This window comes from Malaclemys terrapin, chromosome 3, assembly GCF_027887155.1.
Source record: "Malaclemys terrapin pileata isolate rMalTer1 chromosome 3, rMalTer1.hap1, whole genome shotgun sequence".
Lineage (NCBI taxonomy): Eukaryota > Metazoa > Chordata > Testudines > Emydidae > Malaclemys > Malaclemys terrapin.
The window spans coordinates 56,574,359-56,593,861 of NC_071507.1; the positions used below are offsets into that span (position 1 = coordinate 56,574,359).

General features: G+C 44.4%; 1 protein-coding gene across 1 annotated transcript in view; it reads right to left on the bottom strand.

Annotated features, from left to right (window-relative positions):
• The window catches only part of TOGARAM2 (TOG array regulator of axonemal microtubules 2), a 46,851-nt gene continuing 27,348 nt past the window's right edge, over nucleotides 1-19,503 (bottom strand). The window contains exons 14-19 of the mRNA XM_054021507.1: nucleotides 19,057-19,174; nucleotides 18,034-18,137; nucleotides 17,073-17,271; nucleotides 15,495-15,711; nucleotides 5,104-5,190; nucleotides 1-2,611 (exon numbers count right to left, since the gene is read on the bottom strand). Coding sequence (XP_053877482.1) covers nucleotides 2,355-2,611; nucleotides 5,104-5,190; nucleotides 15,495-15,711; nucleotides 17,073-17,271; nucleotides 18,034-18,137; nucleotides 19,057-19,174 — 982 coding nt within the window. The 3' untranslated portion in view covers nucleotides 1-2,354. The remainder of the gene's footprint in view (nucleotides 2,612-5,103; nucleotides 5,191-15,494; nucleotides 15,712-17,072; nucleotides 17,272-18,033; nucleotides 18,138-19,056; nucleotides 19,175-19,503) is intronic.

A 19,503-nucleotide genomic window follows, 5' to 3' on the forward strand; every position in this document is an offset into this window, starting at 1 on the left:
GAAACACTTTATTCCCATCAACCCTGTGAAACAAAGTACACATGAGCTACACTCCAGGCCAGTAGCAAGTTAAGAGGTGGTTACGTAAGCTACCTTTTAATTTGACTCCATGAACCCTACAACTGAACAAATAAAACAGACTCGGGGGGGGGGGGTTCTTTTGCTATACATAAAAGCCTCTTTTCTCCTAAGTACAAAAACTTCCCACTGTATCCCCAGGGGCTGGAGAGAAGCTGAAGAAGAAGCTAAAACAAATAATATTTATTCAGCAGTGAAGGGCTCTAGAGGGAGGTGTGCCTAAAGGGAGGGGAACTGTGAGAAGAGAGGACTTTGAGATTGAGGGAGGGAGAAACCGGGGATCTCAGAAGATGCTACCCCTAAAAAAACCCACAACTTTAAAATAAGCTCTGAGTAGTGAGCAAGTTCAAGTTGCTTGAAGGAGTAAATGTAATGCAGGCTTTGTTTATTTAACTCAGGTCATTCTTTAACAGTATCACTCCCCACAGAAGCCTCAGTTCAACATTTTGGCATTTGGTGTTTTCTGTAGTGCCTTGCTCCTTCTCTAAAGAACAATTCCACACCACACTAAGCCTATACCATTTTCACCTGGTTTTTAGAAAAATCTTCCAAAATCCCAAGTTCCAAGGTGTTGTAGAACACCTCTGAAGATACTAAGTTCCTGGATGCTGTTAGAAGTTTTCTGAAGGTGGCAAGTTCCAGGGCACTCCGTAATGTTTCAGAATTAGGTTCCTGGCTCAGAGGTGCACTAGAATGTTCCAGAAGATTCTGAGTTCCTGGTGCTCTAGAACATCAAATTTACACTACATTACCTATGCAGTTCTAAGTTAATCTAAAACACTTCAGAAGGTTTGAATCATTTCACCCGTTCTTTACTGTGATAAAAGACCTTGGTGATGGAGGGAAATTCACAGAAAGATAATACAGAATGCAACAACAAGTTAGACTACTGTATAGCTTCAGGTATGAAAAAAAAGACGTAAATTTAAAATTCTCAGACTCATGGGCCTCTTTGGCTGGGTCCTTCTGTGCTGCTCTTTGGCCTTGTGACTTAATGGGCAAGGCCCCATTTTCAAGGTCCTTCTATTTTTCTGCTCTCATGGGCCCCATGTGCCTCACTCTGCCTGTGTTCAGGATCCTATATATCCCTTCTTTCTTGCCCTCTGCCTTTCAGGGTTGTGTGAATATGTGTAGGAGTGCTCAATTTTTCAGAAATGGATATATACCCAGGTCACTTTTTCTGCTTCCAGGGCCCCACCTCTCTCCTTTATCCCCTTTCCCACAAGCTCTTGTTGGTATGTCTACACTGTGGCTAGGAGCAAGCCTCTCAGCCCAGGTAGGCAAACTCATGCTAGTGGCACTCGAACAAGTATGTTAAAAATAGCAGTGTTACCATTGTGGCTTGGATAGCAGCTTGGACTCTCAAGCCTATAGGGACAGGTAGGCTTCAGATCCCAAGCTCCAGCCTGAGCTGCAAGGTCCACACTGCTATTTTTAGCATGCTAGCTTGAGCCCCACTAGTGCAAATCTCCCAGCTCCAATGTAGACGTACCCTTTGTGTCTTGGGGGCAGCATACTTCTCTCTTCCTCACTCACTTTATTTTCTTAGCCTGGAGTATTTGCCTCTCACTCTCTGCTTCTGGGCAGGGCCGGCTCCATACACCAGCTAAGGAAGCAGGTGCTTGGGGTGGCCAATACAAAGGGGCGGCACTCTGTCTGCTATTGGGGTGGCCTGTCCACGTCTTCGGCGGGAATTCAGTGGCGGGTCCCTCAGTCCCTCTCTTCCTCTTTGAGCTACTGCTGAAGGGGAAGAGAGAGACTGAAGGACCCGCCACCGAAGTGCCGCCAAAGAATGGAGCGGCGAGATTGAGCTGCCGCCGAAGTGCCGCCGATCGGCTTTTTTTTTTTTTCTCCCGCCGCTTGGGGCAGCAGAAAACCTGGAGCCGGCCCTGCTTCTAGGGCCCAATCATTCACCCCTCTCTCTCTCATTGTGTCTAAGGCCCATCTCTCCCTCCCTCCCTAAATGTGTCTGTGTATAAATACATTATTTTCTTTTTTATACAATTACAAAACACAACATTTATACATAATTATTGTTTTTAAAAGATCTATGTAAAACCTCTCAGGAACAAACGCTGAAGAAATAAAACCTTATAAAAATACGTGATTTGTTTAATTCTACTTCATAATATACTATATACATCTGGATCTATAAACTTATTCCTTTCTCCAAAAACATAGAATAAAATCATTGCCAGTATAATGTCCACCACTTCCATTTATCTACCCCATCAAGTGCCACACTGTAAACTGTCCTGGAGGCTACTGGTCCTCCTTCACTGGAGTTCCATGTCTAAAAGGTCCCGGAGGGATTTTATCACATGTTGTGGTTGGCTGGAAGCATGATCCTCTAGGCTGCGTCCCATCTCTTTGTACAGGCTTTTAGCAAGCTTGCAGACCACAGTCCTGACATTCCCGCTCCTACCAGGTAACACCCCATTTCCGATCATGTTGTTCAGGAAATACCAGAGAACAGGCAGGGTGTGACGTTCCACAGCCTGGGGTTTCCGAGGGTAGACAGAAGCTACAAGCGCTGCAGGACAGAAGATAAAGCATCTTAACAATCAAGATGGAAGCCCATCTTTATTTTTAGTTCCTCAAAACTGTTTCTGACTGCTGTCTGGAATCTGAATGCAAACCGTACAATTCTCTATAAGCAAACTGAAATATTATCCATTAAATAGAACTATTGACCTCAAATTACCTTAATTTCTCCAAATCAGAGGCCTCATGCTGAACATGACAGCCCTAAAGAAGTAATTAATATAATTCTTGTAAACTGTTGGACTGATGAACCTTTGATAACATATGATAGAAGTGTCAAATCTCTATTTCCAGTAATCAGCTGTCTAAAATAGCTGTACCAAATTTCAAGATTATAGCTCAAAAGGGCTCTTGTATGGTTGAACTCCAATAAGAGACACTGTTGACCTTTTGGTGAACTCTGATGAAAAAAACATAAGTCTAATTTGGGGTTTCCTTGTGCTCAGTGGCCCATAATGAATGTATGTACTAAATTTCAAAATTCTAACCCACGGGACTAAAATCCGATCAGAAAGATGGATGATCTATTGGTGCTTCTGATGGGAAGGTCTAATTTGAGATTTTTCTTGTACTTAGTGACTCATAATGAATGTTCCAAATTTCAAGATGTCTAGCTATCTAAGGTACTAATATAGCCACCATGATCAGTGTTTGGGTGCCTGACAATCTTTAATATATTTATCCTCACAACATGCCTGTGATGTAGGAAGGTGCTTATACCCATTTTAGAGAGAAGAAACTGATGCACAGATAGAGCATAAGTGACTTGCCCCAGAACACACAGAAAGGCTGCAGTGGAACAGGGAATTAAACCCAGGTCTCCCAAATGCAAGGATAAAGCCCTAATCACTAGACAATTCTTCCTTTCAACCTTCATGAGATGAGATCTCAATTCACTTTCTGAATTGGATAGATGGCTACATTAAAAACAAACAAAAACCTGACACTACCTGGCATCTTTGCTGGCAGTTTCCATAGAGAGGCCAAGAACTGATATGGCCTGGAGACTGAATTCTCAGTCTGATAGAGGTAAATTGAGGCACATTAGCTGGCGATAGTGTGAGGGAAGTATACGTTGCTATTCTGTGGTTAAAGCAATTTCATATTCCCAGCACTGTACGTCTGGCACCTTTCACCAGCATTAAATTCACTTTTTTTAAAAAATCAGCCTTAAATAATACTTAAACAACCATAATAAATCAGCAAAGGGTTACAGTCCCTCATTTAAAAAGGAGATAATTAGAGCACAGGTGCTATTAAATGTAGTGGCCACCACGGAGTTTAGAAGAGAGAGCTGCCTGTTCCCAATAAATCCCAGAGGGAACATCTGCTCTTTCTAAACTGGCCCCAATTTATATTTAAATGCTTTATTTGCAAAAAGAGATTAAATTGCTGTAGAATTCAATTCTATGTGTACAGAGATTTACTTTATGCAAATTACCTTTAACGGCCCTGTTAGGTTTGCCATGGATGCCCTTAAGAGAGTCGTAATGAACGAGCAAACCTTATTAAACCTTGGATTAAAAGAAGCTAGAATAATTAGCAGTAGATTTAGCCCTAATTAAAGCAAGGCTATAATTAGTCTGCTTTCAGCGTACATTGAGAAGATCGATTTTGCCATTTCTTGGCTACCACTGGACATAAGCTGTGATTATAGGTCAAGAAACAGCAGCATTTTTAGCTTGTAGGATTCAGCTGATGTGGAAATAGACTATATTTATACACATTGAAATAATGGAAATGCAATGTCATGCTTCTGGGTAGAAGCAGATAGCCTGCAGGGTCAGGAAGGAAGTGCCTGCTCACAGGGAGGGACATCCTTGCAACAACCATTATTCACATGGACAGTCTGCACTCATGCTGGTAGTCCCAGCTTTTGTGGGATCCAGCCCAAAACGTTTGCCACAAGAGAACTCCTTCCCCAGAGCTCTTTGTCAGAGAGACAAAACAGACCCCAAGAATAGAAAAATATCAGTGACCACAAAATGTTCCATAGCTGGGTGTGGGTGTCTGTAAGCTGTCAGGGATAGACATTTGTTTAAGGAAGCAGAACCTGTGGGCCTAGCCCTGATCTCACACTGCCACACTTTTAAAAATGTTCAGGAGACAGCCGCAATACTTGTAGTTTCTCTTTCTTAGGAGAGAATTTTGAGACCTCCCATCAATGATTCATTACTAGACTCTGAAAGCCCAATTCTCCATTGCCTTGCATCTTGCACAGTCATTTACACCTGTGCAAAGTGTATGTAATACATAACTAGATCAGAGCAGGAGCATTTTACAAGCACTTTACACAGGTGTAATTGACTTCACAGGGTGCAGGGCACTGGAGGAACAGACCTAGTGCCTCCTGCTGTTCCATGGGCTATAGCTTTGTAAATGCATAGGGGATTTCCTCACATCTGTCATTTCCCAAGAGTCTTTTTTGAATTTAATCCAAGTGAATTATGAAAAGTCCAGTTCAGCTGAGCTGTTTGTTACCTGACAGGTGTTCCGTGATGTCCTGCATGGCTCGACCACTGATGAAATGCACTCTGCTGGCAAATGCTTGTAGAAGCAACGCATTATCTGAAAGGGACAGAGACACATTCATGATCCTTGTTTCTGAGATTGTAAACAACAAAGAAAATATTTGCACCTTCTAAAATACAGCAAATTTCAAAGAATATGGGGTACATTTAATCTTCTCTTGACGTTAATGTGGGATGGTTTCAAATTCAGAACAAAAGTTCCTGATCCCACATCAGCATGTGTGAAATTCACCACTGTGCGGAGTTCTAGCACAAGTCCCACACCCTGCAACTAAATCAGTCCCTCACAGTTTAAATGGGATGTAGGTGACACATAGGCCTTGTGTTTTATTTCTGCAGAGAAGTGATTTTTACACTCAGTGAACATCTGTGCAAATTTAAAATCAGTTCCTCCTTTACTTACTTGCCAAGAACTCTGCACAAGATTTTGTGTTGTCCCTGCAAGAACAAATTATCTGATCACCACCAACATCTGCAACTTGTGCTTGTGATATCAAGAGCCATTTCAGAAAAAGAGAGAGAAAAAGACCCAATAACTCAGATCTTGGCAGGGAGGTAAAAGAAGAACTGATTTCCCAATATTTTGTTGTCAAATGTATTTTTCATCCACAGCTTGTGATTGATTTAGGATCCTGGCTGTTGTTTTAAAACTACTGCACAAAGTGACCTACAATAGTTGGTTCTGTTGGTTCTGACAAGCTTGGCAGAGTTGTTTTTGGATGGTAGTATTTGGATGAGCTACCTCCATGGAACATCTAGATGCCTTAAATAGTGAGGGTGATGGGTCCGTAGGTAACATGCTTCCTTCTGTATCAACACTGAGCCAAAGCCCCAACACGGTTTTAAGGGACACAGTATTGTTATAGATGCCATCTTTTGTATGAGACATAAAACTGAGATCATTAATGATCACATTGTACTTTTTGCAAGCAGACAACAGGGGTATTTGGCACTGGTGCTCTGGCTAAATTCCAACACTGGTAATTACATTCGGTTCCTCAAAAATTCCAATATAGACGCTTCACTTCCAGCCCTAAACTGTTGTGTGGTATTGATATGTGCTGTTAAATAGTTGCTGTGTTCCCCTCAGACAGAGATGGTTACATGTCAGTTGCTGTTTTGAAACAATTGCTTTGAAATCCTGATATGAAAGGTGTTATAGCAGGGCAAAATATTAGTTATTAGTATTGATCTCAATAAAGCTTTTCCATTCACCGTTAAAACTATTGTTGGGACCCCTTCATTTTTTTAAGGTGCTAAGTTTACAGGCAATGCTCTCTTCTCAATTAAAAATTTTGAAACACTGCAAGCTCGCAAGAGTCAACAACCAATTTATACAAGCTTTACCTCAGAACTGCCTGCAGCACAGGGCAGCTTTAAATGGAGGCTGGGAGTGAGAAAGCAATGCAGCAGGTGATGCTATTTTCAGTAACTCAGCTTTGACTCTATCCAATAAATACTAAATTGGTTTACTGGTTGCAAGACAGGCAGTTCAGTGTTAGCCACAGTATTAAATATGATGAGATGATTCCTTTGCATTCTCATGTCATTTTCAGTACAGCAGTGTCAGCCTCCTTAGAAGGAATCTCCCTTGGAGACCTGATGTTATATCATTAACACGATGCTTATTAGTACTGTTTGTTATAATGAGTCCTCCTTCCCTGTGATTTACCCTGGCAGAAGGCTCGAGGCGCTATATATAACATAGTAAAAATTACTTCAAATGCATTTACAAATATAAAAGCCTCCCTGTAAAAGCTTAACAAGTAAAACCATCCAAGGGGTTTAAAAAAAAATCATAGGTATATACTGGACTTGCCACACCAGATCAGACCAGTGGTCCATTTAGAATGAGGTTTTCAAAGTTCTTTGTGTATATATATATCTCCCTACTGTATTTTCCACAGCATGCATCTGATGAAGTGGGCTGCAGCCCACGAAAGCTTATGCTCAAATAAATTTGTTAGTGTCTAAGGTGCCATAGGTACTCCTGTTCTTTTTGCGAATACAGACTAACATGGCTGCAACTCTGAAACCTGAGAGAAGAGTTAGGCTCCCAATTCCCATTGACCTCCTATAGGAATTAGGCACCTGTCATTTGTGCCTTTGAAATTCTCCCCCCTAGTCCAGTGTCCTGTAACAAACTGAAATAAGCCCAAATCGATCTTAGGCACTCAAACCGATTTAAGTGTCCACACTGAGGAATTGCCCCAGTTTGACTCCGTCGATTTAGAACCCGATTTAGTTAAATCAGGGCAATTTTGGTGCGGTTGCTCATCTGTAAAATGGAGACAATGATACCTCCTTTATCTCATCGTTTGTCTGCCTTGTCTATTTAAACTGTAAGCTTTTTGGGACAGGGACTGTCTCTAGCTATGTTTGCACAGCATCTAATACAACAGGGCCCTAAGTTCATTTGGAGCATATCTAAGCACTATCGGAATGCATGTAATAAGGAAAAACAGTCTCTGTTGGTTAGAGGTTATGTCCTGAAGCACAAGGATTTATAAAAAGGACAAAAAAAATAAATACAGGACAAAGTGGGGGTCAAATTAAAAAACCCAAACACACTAAAAAGCCCTCTGGAATAGAAAGGTTTAAAGCATTTTAAAAGTGGGGAGAGGTGGATGCCAGGGAAGATCGAGTTCCATATTCTAGGCCCCATCGCCATAAAGGGCTGATTAGCCCCCCAACCTATCATGCTGGGTCCTTTAAATAGTGATGGATTGTGTTCTGTTCACTGATAATGGACAGAAAAAAGTACAGGGCCATTTATGGCCTTCAGACAAAAACTGGGGACTCTCCAAGCTAGATGTCAAAGTAAAGGTAGATAAACGGTGCTGGGGATTATTCAGAGCCAATTCAGTTTGTTTCCAGGTGGATTTTTGGTCTCAAGAGCAATAATTTTACGATAGGCTACTGAGCAATTTTGTAAGCACTTTGCATTGCTGCCGGGATCATCAAAGGTGGTAGATGGGAAAATCCTGCCTAAAATTCATATTTTGATGCCTGTGAACAACCAGAGTTTCCCAGCTGCATCTAGGGTCCAAAATATAGGAGTTAGAGTGATTGGGGCATGCACACAACTTACATCCTGTAGGTTAGGAAAGTAGTAGGGACTTGCCACGCATGGTTTTTTAACTGTGAAGGTGACAATATTTAAAGACAAGGGGCCTGATTCACTCTACAGGGTTTGCCACTACAATCCCAATTAGGGTTGTCAATTAATCACAGTTAACTCATGCGATTAACTAAAAAAAATAATCATGATTAATCTCTGTTTTAATCGCCCTGTTAAACACTAGAATACCAATTGAAATTTATTAAATATTTTGGATGTTTTTCTACATTTTCATTTATATTGTATTCTGTGTAATTGAAATCAAAGTGTATATTTTTTTTATTACAAATATTTGCACTGTAAAAATGATAAAAGAAACAGTATTTTTCAATTCAGCTCATACAAGTACTGTAGTGCAATCTCTTTGTCATGAAAGTGCAACCTACAAATGTAGATTTTTTTTTTTTTTTTTTGGTTACATACAGCGGCGGCTCCAGGCACCAGCGCTCCAAGTGCATGCCTGGGGCGGCAAGCCGCGGGGGGCGCCCTGCCGGTCCCTGTGAGGGTGGCAGTCAGGCAGCCTTCGGCGGCTTGCCTGTGGGAGGTCCACCGGTCCCGCGGATTTGGCGGCAATTCGGCGGAGGATACACCGAAGGCGCGGGACCAGCAGACCTCCCGCAGGCATGCCGCCAAATCCACGGGACCGGGGACCTCCCGCAGACATGCCGTCGAAGGCAGCCTGTCTGCCGTGCTTGGGGCAGCAAAAAAGCTAGAGCCACCCCTGGTTACATAACTGCACTCAAGAAACAAAACAATGTAAAACTTTAGCATCTACTAGTCCATTCAGTCCTACTTCTTGTTCAGCCAACTTTGTTTACATTTACAGGAGATAATGCTGCTCACGTCTTGTTTACAATGTCACCTGAAAGTGAGAACAGGCATTTGCATGGCATTAAAAGGTATTTAGGTGCCAGATATGCTAAACATTCGTATGCCCCTTCATGCTTTGGCCACCATTCCATAGGACATGTTTCCATGCTGATGACACTTGTTAAAAAATAATGTGTTAATTAAATTTGTGACTGAACTCCTTGGGAGAGAATTATATGTCCCCTGCTCTGTTTTACCTGCATCCTGCCATATATTTCATGTTATAGCAGTCTCGAATGATGACTCAGTACATGTTCATTTTAAGAACACTTTCACTGCAGATTTCACAAAATGCAAAGAAGATACCTATGTGAGATTTCTAATGATAGCTACAGCACTCCACCCAAGGTTTAAGAATCTGAAGTGCCTACCAAAATCTGAGAGAGATGAGGTGTGAAGCATGCTTTCAGAAGTCTTAAAAGAGCAACACTTTGATGCAGAAACTACAGAACCTGAACCACCAAAAAAGAATATCAACCTTCTGCTGGTGGCATCTGATTCAGATGGTGAAAATGAACATGTCGGTCCGCACTGCTTTGGATTGTTATCAAGCAGAACCTGTTATCAGCATGGATGCATGTCCCCTGGAATGGTGGTTGAAGCATGAAGGGACATATGAATCTTTAGCACATCTGGCTTGTAAATATCTTGTGACGCTGGCTACAACAGTGCCATGCAAACAACTGTTTTCACTTTCAGGTGAGATAGTAAACAAGAAGAGGGCAGCATTATCTTCTGCAAATGTAAACAAACGTTTTTGTCTGAGCGACTGGCTGAACAAGAAGTAGGACTGAGTGGACTTGCAGACTCTTAAAAAAATTTTACATTTGTTTTATTTTTGAATGCAGGTTTTTTGTACATAATTCTACATTTGTAAGTTCAACTTTCATGATAAAGAGATTGCACTACAGTACTTGTATTAAGTGAATTGAAAAATACTATTTCTTTTGTTTTTTTACAGTGCACATACTTGTAATCAAAAATAAATATAAAGTGAGCACTGTACACTTTGTATTCTGTGTTGTAGTTGAAATCAATGCATTTGAAAATGTAGAAAACATCCAAAAATATTTAAATAAGTGGTATTCTATTATTGTTTAACAGTGCGATTAATCGCAAAATTAATCGTGATTAATTTTTTTAATTGCTTGACAGCCCTAATCCCAATCAAAACCCCGGATCCTTGAATTTTGGGGTGTATAAGATCCAGTTCTAGATCTGAATTTTGCAAATGGCTCATATCTGTCTGATGGACAGAACCGAAACCCTGGATCTAAAATATTAAAAACTTTGCAGCTTGAACCCATCTCTAGTTGAAACCTATATGAACATAGACAAATGTGTTTTGCACAGCTCCAGCACTGACACTTGCCAGTGCTTACAGGTTACGGTGTTTCATTTAATACACAGCCTGGGGGGGGGGGAAGAGGAGAAGCTCCTAGAGACAATATACTTGAACCTGACACAAGATCAACAGGGATCATGGCTGTTGGATATCCTAAATACAAGGGTGAGACATATGCTCACCTCCGTTCTGCTGGCTGGTGTGGAGAGCGGGTCTAGGTCCACCACCTACTGTGGAGAGACCAGAACACAGTGGTGCTGACCTCACACAATTCTCTCTGCTTTACACTCAGACACAATCTTGTCCTTATGGTCTAAACAATTTCCCTTCACAGAGGAACCACGACAGGCAAGCAGTGAGCAAATTCTATTAGCTATATAAGAGCTCTGGCTCACTGATGCAAAGAGAGTTAATAATTCCATTCTAAGGCCTGACTCTTGAACACTCTAAATATTTCAGGCATATTCACCCAGTGCAGTATTTCTATAGCTGACATAAATCTGTATGGCAAGGGAATTTACAACAGGCCTTGGTTATGTAGTTATTGGCAATAGTAATCTCCCCCTATACAGAACAACATTTGGAACAAGCCATCATTTAGTTCTGGATTTATACTTGTTTGTTCTAGTAAGGAACTTGGCAAATCATAAATTTCATTTAAAAAAAAGAAGAGCAAGGGTTGAAGATATTTATGAACTGAAGAGAGGAGAAGGAACCAGTCAAGGCCCATAATTTAGAGCTTCCTAGGAGGCGGTACAGCAGAAGCTCTGCTGGGTCAAGGTCCCCTTCAGATCTGCATCAAAGCAACTTGCCTGGGAAACCAAGATGGGCCAGAAACAACCTCAAAATCCATGCACTCCTTTGTCCCTATGCTCTAGGGATGTTCAGTACCAGGTTTTACTGCTTAGCCCCATCTTTATAACAAACCAAATTAAGAGTCCAGATCCAATGAATTCTAACACGTTGGGGAAATTTGGATGCAGATTCAAGCTTTGCCACTCTGACCCCTTTCTTCTTGGAAGCTGGTGACTAAATACCTTTGAGGATCCGGGGCTAAGGGCCTCATTTCTAGAGGAGCTGAGCGCCCATAACTCCAGTTGAAGTCAATGGAAGATATGGGTGCTCAGCACCTCGGATCATCACGTAGTGAGTGATTTGCAAACCTAGCATCATCGGAAGACTCCAGTATTTTGTGTAGAACTCATAGCTCACTCAAACTGCAGTCCACCATGGTGTGAAGATGAGTCCTGTACAAGGTATAAGACTGTGCCTCTGCAGAAGGGAAACAGTTTTATTTTAATGTGTAAAACTCATTACAAGGGACATCCCTCATTTCAGACTCAAACTCGTCTCTCATCACATACACATCTGCTCTGATCTCATATTTTATTTATTTTCATGTATGAATTTGGTGCTGCTAATAATATGCCAGACTGACAAACCTGGAGACTGAAAGCCTCTGTGGGCAGAACAGGCACAACAAAAACAGTGCTAGCACAAACTTCACCCCAACCCACCCCCATCCACTGGCAAGGTGTCTCAACCCTAACCCAGATGGTTGAGTGGGTAATTCAGTCTCTATTGCCCATTCAGGCTATCTGGGATACTCTTATCATTGTATTAAAACCTCCTCCTTGAGAGGCGGTAGCCAAGTCAATGGAAGAATTCTTCTGTTGGCCTAGTGCTGTCTACATAGGGATTTAGGTCCGCTTAACTATAGGCAGGCCTACTCTACACTTGAAAAGATCCACCTCCACAACAGGTGGTAGCTATGTCAGCAGGAGAAACTCTCCTGTCGACCTAGCACTGTCTACACCGGGGGTTAGGTCAGTATAACTGCGTCGCTCGGGGGTGTGGATTTTTCACATCTCTGATCGACATAGCTGGGTCAATCTAATTTTCTAGTGTAGACCAGCCCTCAGTCTTAACCCTCCCTAATGAAATTACCAGCAGGGAAGCCAAATGTGATGTAAACACCTGTCCACTGGCAAATGGGTCAGACTAGTAAAATCAGTCCATACAGACAATCAGGCAGCCATCTGAAAGTAACAACTTTCACTCCCTATTGACTTGGGCTTGACTTGAACTAGTGTCCTAGAGGCAAAAACTCCATATCCCACCCCCAATTAGGGTGACCAGACAGCAAATGTGAAAAATCGGGACGGGAGTGGGGGGTAATAGGAGCCTATATAAGAAAAAGACCCAAAAATCGGGACTATCCCTATAAATCAGGACATCTGGTCCCTCTACCCCCAATAGATATCCGGACCTCCATGCTCACATTTATTGTTGTGAATAATTAATATCAGGAAACGCTGACTCATGAAACCGAGATGAGAGAAAATATTAGCTGAGGGGGAAAAGTTAATCTTACAGCATTTTAAAACATTGATCCATATTACTGTTTTTCCTTTTGTTCTTCCTTCATTGTGGGTTTTCGTCCCAAAATTAGGACCATGGTGGATTGAGAGCTGTGGTGGGTGGGAGACAGCATGAGATGGATGTTTGTGTTTGTCTAAGATGTACATACTGGCTGTGCATCTGAGATCAGTTGTGAGAGGGATAGTGCAAGAGAATGAGTCCCAGTGCATGGCCCAAAAACTCTGCACTCAGAGGTTAATATGTAGAACAGTGACACCAATCTACATGTAGATAGGGTGAGGGCTTTATTCATGTAGCGTAGGGTTACCATATTTCAACAAGCAAAAAAGAAGACGGGAGGAGCCCCGCCCTAGCCCCGCCCCTGCCCCTCCCACTTCCCGCCCCCCCAGAACCCCCAACCCTCCCCCCGTTCCTTGTCCCCTGACTGCCCCCTCCTGGGACCCCTGCCCCTAACTGCCCCCCGGGACTCCACTCCCTATCTAAGCCTCCTTGCCTCTTGTCCCCTGACTGCCCCAACCCTTATCCACACCCCCACCCCCAGACAGACCCCTGGGACTCCCACGCCCCATCCAACCACTCCCCACCCCCTGACAGCCCCCCCAGAACTCCCAACCCATCTAAACCCCTCTGCTCCCTGTCCCCTGACTGCTCCGATCCCTCTCCACACTCCTGCCCCCTGACAGCCCCCCCAGAACTCCCAACCCATCTAAACCCCTCTGCTCCCTGTCCCCTGACTGCTCCGATCCCTCTCCCCACTCCTGCCCCCTGACAGCTCCCCCCCAGAACTCCCAGCCCCCTACCCCCCGCTCCTTGTCCCCTAACTGCCCCCTCCTAAGACCCCCCCCAACTGCCCCCCAGGACCCTACCCCCTACCTGTACCCTGACTGCCCAAAACTTTCTCCACTCCCCTCCAAAAGCCCCCCCCCGTTTCTTGACTGCCCCCTCCAGAACCTCCCTGTCCCTTCTCCTGCCCCCCCTTACCCTGCTGCTCAGAACAGGGTGTTGGGCTCTGTGCCAGCCGGACACATGGCTGAGCTCCCCAGCACAACACAAAACCCGGTCCCTGGCCCTGCACAGGGCTGCCGGAGCGGGCTGCAGGAGGAGGAGCTGCCGGCCGGCTCAGAATGCAGGGAGGGGGGGGTGGGAGGAGGAAGCTGCTCCGGAGTCCAGCCCGGGACTTTCCTGCAGCCCTCCCAGCCGCTCGCTCTGCCGGGGGAGGGGGAAATCCCGGACATTGTGAGTGCTTTACAAATTCCCCCCGGACGCTATTTTTAGCACACAAAAGGAGGACATGTCCGGGTAAATCCGGACGAATGGTAACCCTAATGTAGCGGGATCTCACAGCACTTTCCAAGCTGTGGGGCCTGTTGTGGCTTTAAGAGTGTCCTAAGGGGCAGTGTGGAGGTGCACCACCCCAGCAGGAGCACCTGGAGGAAATGAAAGTGAAGCAGGTGCAATATCGCTAGGAATGCTAGGGCAACTCTGGAAGAGTGCAAAGTGCACTCTGCACTCCCTGCAATAGGCCAGCTTAACTAACTGGTGGGGACAGGGCTTGTGTCATGGCCTCACTTCCTGCCCATCCCATTTGGGGTTTCTAGCATCCCTGATTACACTAGAGACCCCTGGTCTTTGCACTTGAGGAGGGGGGGTTGTGCTTAGTCCCTCTACAGGTGCACAAAAGAGGGGCTGAAGGCAGTTCCAGCCCACCCCACCCTTGTATACGCATGCAGGACCAGGCACAATCTGTGCCCGGCATCCATCACCTGATCTCTGCTTACTGCGCTGGCTTGCTGCAAAATACAGTAACGTGTCAAATTCTAGATCTCAGTCCTGATCTTTAAGGCACTCAATGGTTTGGGTCCAGGACACCTTAAAAGATCATATAAAATTCTGGGAGTAGGACCCCACTCCAGGACTCCCACCCCCAGGTACAGCTGAACTGTCCACTGCAAGGGTAAAGCTCATCAGTACAGGGGACAGAACTTCCCCAGGAGCTGCTCCAAGACAGTGGAATAAAGTCCTGCAAAAACTAAGAAACACCACAAGCCACACCATCTCCCACTCCAAGCACAAGGTATACTTCTCTGATCTTGCCTGAGGTAATATAGACATAGCACAGCAGACATGTAATATATTACATGAAATAAAAATAAAAATCCCTACACAATCTCTCACTGGGGAGAAGGAAAGAACCAGACATAATAGATGTTAGTCACATTATTTCATGCACTTCTGGAAAGAGCTCAGATGCTATGGTTGTGAGTGTGGTTTATGGTTGTGAGCGTGGTTTATGGTTAAGAACATAAACAGAAGAGAGAAGAATCACTGAAATGCAGCCAGACACATGTTTTTGGTGAAAAACTGCATCCATCTACAGAGCCATTTAGAAGAATTCAGTCAAGACACTTAAGCTGCTAGGCTAAGGGACACCCCTACAGTCGCTGGGCATTCCCTCAAACCAGAGTGGAGTTCATCAGCCAAATGAGGTAATTAAGGGACTACTTTGAAATTTTTGATCTGAGGCCTAGAAGTGGCTTTCTGACTCCAAGATGGAGCAACAGCAATTGTGCAGGTATCACACGATGGGAGATCTACTGTAGAAACAGGAAGAAGTAAATATTACCTAGGTTAGCGATCATTGTGTCCAGCACCCTCACTGCTGCAGTATAAATCCCAGAATTCTTAGAGTTCAAGTTATCAGTGACAACCGTCACCATGGAGACCACAACTGGGTGTAAACCATCTTTGAGGATAGGGATCATGGAGGCAGCTGACTCTAGCGCGTGCTGGTTCACTTTCTTGTTGGAGTCCTGAAGTCTCAGGGCAAAAGCATCAAAAATCTGTTCAAAAATAAAAAAGCAAAAGCAGGATGTATATCACTGTTGGGGCTGGCAGGGAATGTAGAATCAGAGGCTTCCAGCAAGCACAAAAATATGGGCCAGATCCTGCCAACACGTCATACCAGGTCAACACTTACTACTGTGAGAAGTCTCACGGACTTCCCTGTGCTGCTCACAATAGTGAGCTCTATGTACAGTACTGTTTGCAGAATCAGGTTCTAGCTTCTTTAATAGCTTCTCATTTTCCAGTGTGTTAGGGAAAGGTGATTTGGGGGGGAGGGGTTGGGTGGAAGGGATAAAAATACTTATTATCCCTCCTCAATAAAGTTCAGAAATCCTTTTACTGAAGGGAGCAGCCAATCTCTTTAAGGTCCCCACATTTACCTTCCTTTGAGTCATTTCAGTGCTTGGGTAGAAGTCTCACAATTACCAGTTAATAACAGAGTTTGGGAAGACCGGTGAGACAAACTGGGGGTAGCTCTGGCTTTGCCAAACTAGGGTTGGTTCTGATCCAAGTCTTGTTTTAGCCAACCCTCCCAAAACCTGGGGTTGGTGGAGTGCAGGGCTTTGAGAAGTGGTTTGTGGTCTGATCAGTCTCTCTAACAGGCAGGCCTCTCAGGTGTAATGCATCATGCACTCCTCATTCGAGCAGATTCTGACTCCCTGTCCCACTGCCACCACATTCTCAGGCAGTGATCCCTGGGACAGAGAGCATCAGCAGCAGCTCCCTGTGGCAGTGGGGGTGGCAGAAGAGGAGAAGAGACCCTCCTCTTCCACCTCTGAGCCCTCTGCCCTTCCCCTCAAGAGGCAGAGAGAGGGTCCCAGTATGGGAGCCCAGGAGCTGACAGTTTTTTTCAGGTAGAGGAGGAAGTGATCGGGCTGAGCCACTACATTATCCACAGAAGAGAAAGGAAGAGCACAAAGCTGGAGCTGCGCTCTTCAGGGCTAGGAGGTTCCATACCCATCTCCCAACCCTCTCTTATGAAAAATGTAGCAGCCCAGCCTACTCCTTCCAACCGCCCCACTCCACTCCTGGAAAACAGTGAGCAGCTCTGGGCAGCTGGGCTCTCTCTCACTGTTCTTTGGAGGGGAGGAGAAGGCAGAAAGCAGCAGGGCCATAAGCAGCAGTTGTTGCAAAGCCCTTCTTGGGGGCAGCAGCAGTGGAACCTTGCAGAAAGGTAGGGCCAGGCTTAAATTAACTGTATTGGAGGCAGGGGCTGAATTAACTGTATTGAGTAAGGGTGTGCCAGCCTGGCCTGAATTAATTGGATGGAGGGTGAAGATAGCTGGAATTGATTGTATTGGGGGCAGCCTGGGCAGGATACATGGGGAAAGGGAACAAGAGAAAAGGCTCTTGAGACCTGGACAATGTTTGCGGAGACAAACTGGGGGTTGTTCCTGCAGTGCTCCACCAGCAGTGTCACTCCCTCCATTCGTGTCTGAAACTCCTTGGCCATCAGGAGTTTGTTTAGCTCCTTGAGCTGCTCCATCGCTTCCACGCTACGGAGAGATGAGCGACGAACCACTGGCTGTGCTGGTGCTAGGGTGTCTGATCTGGACCTGGTGTGGGGACAGAAAAACTCAATGTCACCTTTGCGTAACAGCGTTTTCAGTATAACAATGACAAACACAGCCTCAGGGTGCTTCCTGCTCACTTGGTTACAGTGCGAGCCGTATTGTAACAGGAAGCAACATCTAGTTAACATTATCTCCAGTTTATAATTAGAAAACAAGCACGGGGGGTTAAAGCGATCTACCCAAGGTCACCCAGAGGAATCAGTAGCAAAGCTGGGACTAGAAGCCAGCAGTGCTGGCTCCCAGTCCTGTGCTCAGACCATTTCTCTCTTAGGGCTTGATCCAAAGTCCACTGAGTTAATGGAAAGATTCCCATTGATTTCAATGGGCTGGGGACTAGTCCCTTATAAGTGGGGCTCATTAATTCCATTTTTCGTACCTGGGAAAAAATCTAAACACAATGGTGAGCCTTATGCTCTCTTTCTTCTTGCCACCACTGAACACAATGGAACAAATCCACTGTGTTATCAAAAGAGAAAAGACACTGGTGGCTCCACTGCCAGCCCTGGGAGCAAAAAGGACCAAGTTCCTGTCTTGAATGCTGATCCCCAGCACAGCAGGTGTGGCATTGCCATTGGATTAGCAGCAGCCACCTGGCTCAGTAATGTTCTCTTTGGATCTGATCCTTATAAACAGCTACAAAAAATTCAGATTAGCCTAGAGATAGTTTATTGATTAATAAGGCTGAAAACTCCATCATGCATATCCTCAAAGATAATGAAATAGTAACAAAGAAATGTTCAGTACCCTTCGCTGGAAGGCAGACTGTCCTGGGAGGCAGTCAAGCTGCTGTTCCTAGACTCCCTGCGGCCTTTGGTAGAAGGAGGTTCAGATACATTGTCTTCCATCCCCTATATATATATATAAAAAATGCATCTATAAAAAGCGAGAGAAGATGGGAAATGATTTCTTATGACAGTGTAAAACACAGCTTAGAGCCAGGATCCGTGTTCTTCAGATGGGAAAGCGGAGAGTTTTATAGCCCAAACAGGGAGAAGAGCCAGAGATGCCCTGAAATCCACTGGAGACTTTGCTATTGCCATCCTAATCAATCTGAGGCATTCAGATGCTACAGTGATGGGCAGCAGTATAAAACCCTATGACAGTCAGCTAGATCTGGTCACGTGCAAAACCACTGCAGTCACAAACTGGTGCCTGTTGCAGAGCAGGTAACTCTGGGAACAGCTGAACCCCCCTAGTAGTTCTAAAGGTATCCTTGGCCTACAGAATACTGGGAGAATTCCACCTGAGGCATTCTTCCAGCTCCTCGACAAACCCATGTTCTTCTCTAGAAGAGAAATGAATACAAAGACCATGCTCATCAGGATGATTTTCTACTGGCTGTAGGGATTCTTGGAGCACTTTCTAGTTCCACAGCACATGAGTGCAGAGGTAGTATTTTCTGACTGGAGCAGGTATGTGCTCCGATTAAGACAGCGACACATTTCTCTTATTTTAGGAAATCTTCCAGGGACATCTCCTCCCCTATCTATTAAAAAGAGGTTTGACACTTTCAAGAGAACTACTCCCACCCCTGCCCTCTTTTTCTTTCTGGATGTGAGGGAGACCATTTTCTTCTACTTTCCTTTCTTATTTGTGTCCATAATTCCACCTACTTTACCTCCCTCATTGCCTACTGATAAACTGGGTCAGGATCGGCAGTTCCTTTCCATGAACCAGAAGAGCCGGGAGGGGGAGGGTTGTGCATGATCACGTATAGGCTCTCTCAGTACATATAAACAGAAGATATATCTCCTACTAAGCACTTACTTTCTGCTTTATTGTTGCCATAACATTTCGCAAGTTATGTGATGGGAGAGACTGTTTCAAATACCCATCGAATTTCGGATGAGGCATCAGCACATTCAGCATCTTCCGGCCGTAAAACCTAGCATGGGGAGGGGGAGAAATTAATGAAGGAACATTTTCTCTCAAAATGTCACCATTTTATTTATCTATCCAGGAGGCAGGTAGGGATTACAAAAAGAAACTGAAGTGTTATGCTCTCCATGTTCAGTACAAGCTAGTGGCACTTTGTAAGGACTTTTATCCCCTCAAAAGAGATATAAATAAAGACTAAGATTTACCTCAAATTGGCATCACTATACAATATGGCCTGCTGCATACAATAGGCCATGGAGCAGCAGAGCAATGAGGAAATATCCTCTCACTCTATGGAGATCTACTAAATAATTAAGGAATCTATTTTTCCTTTGA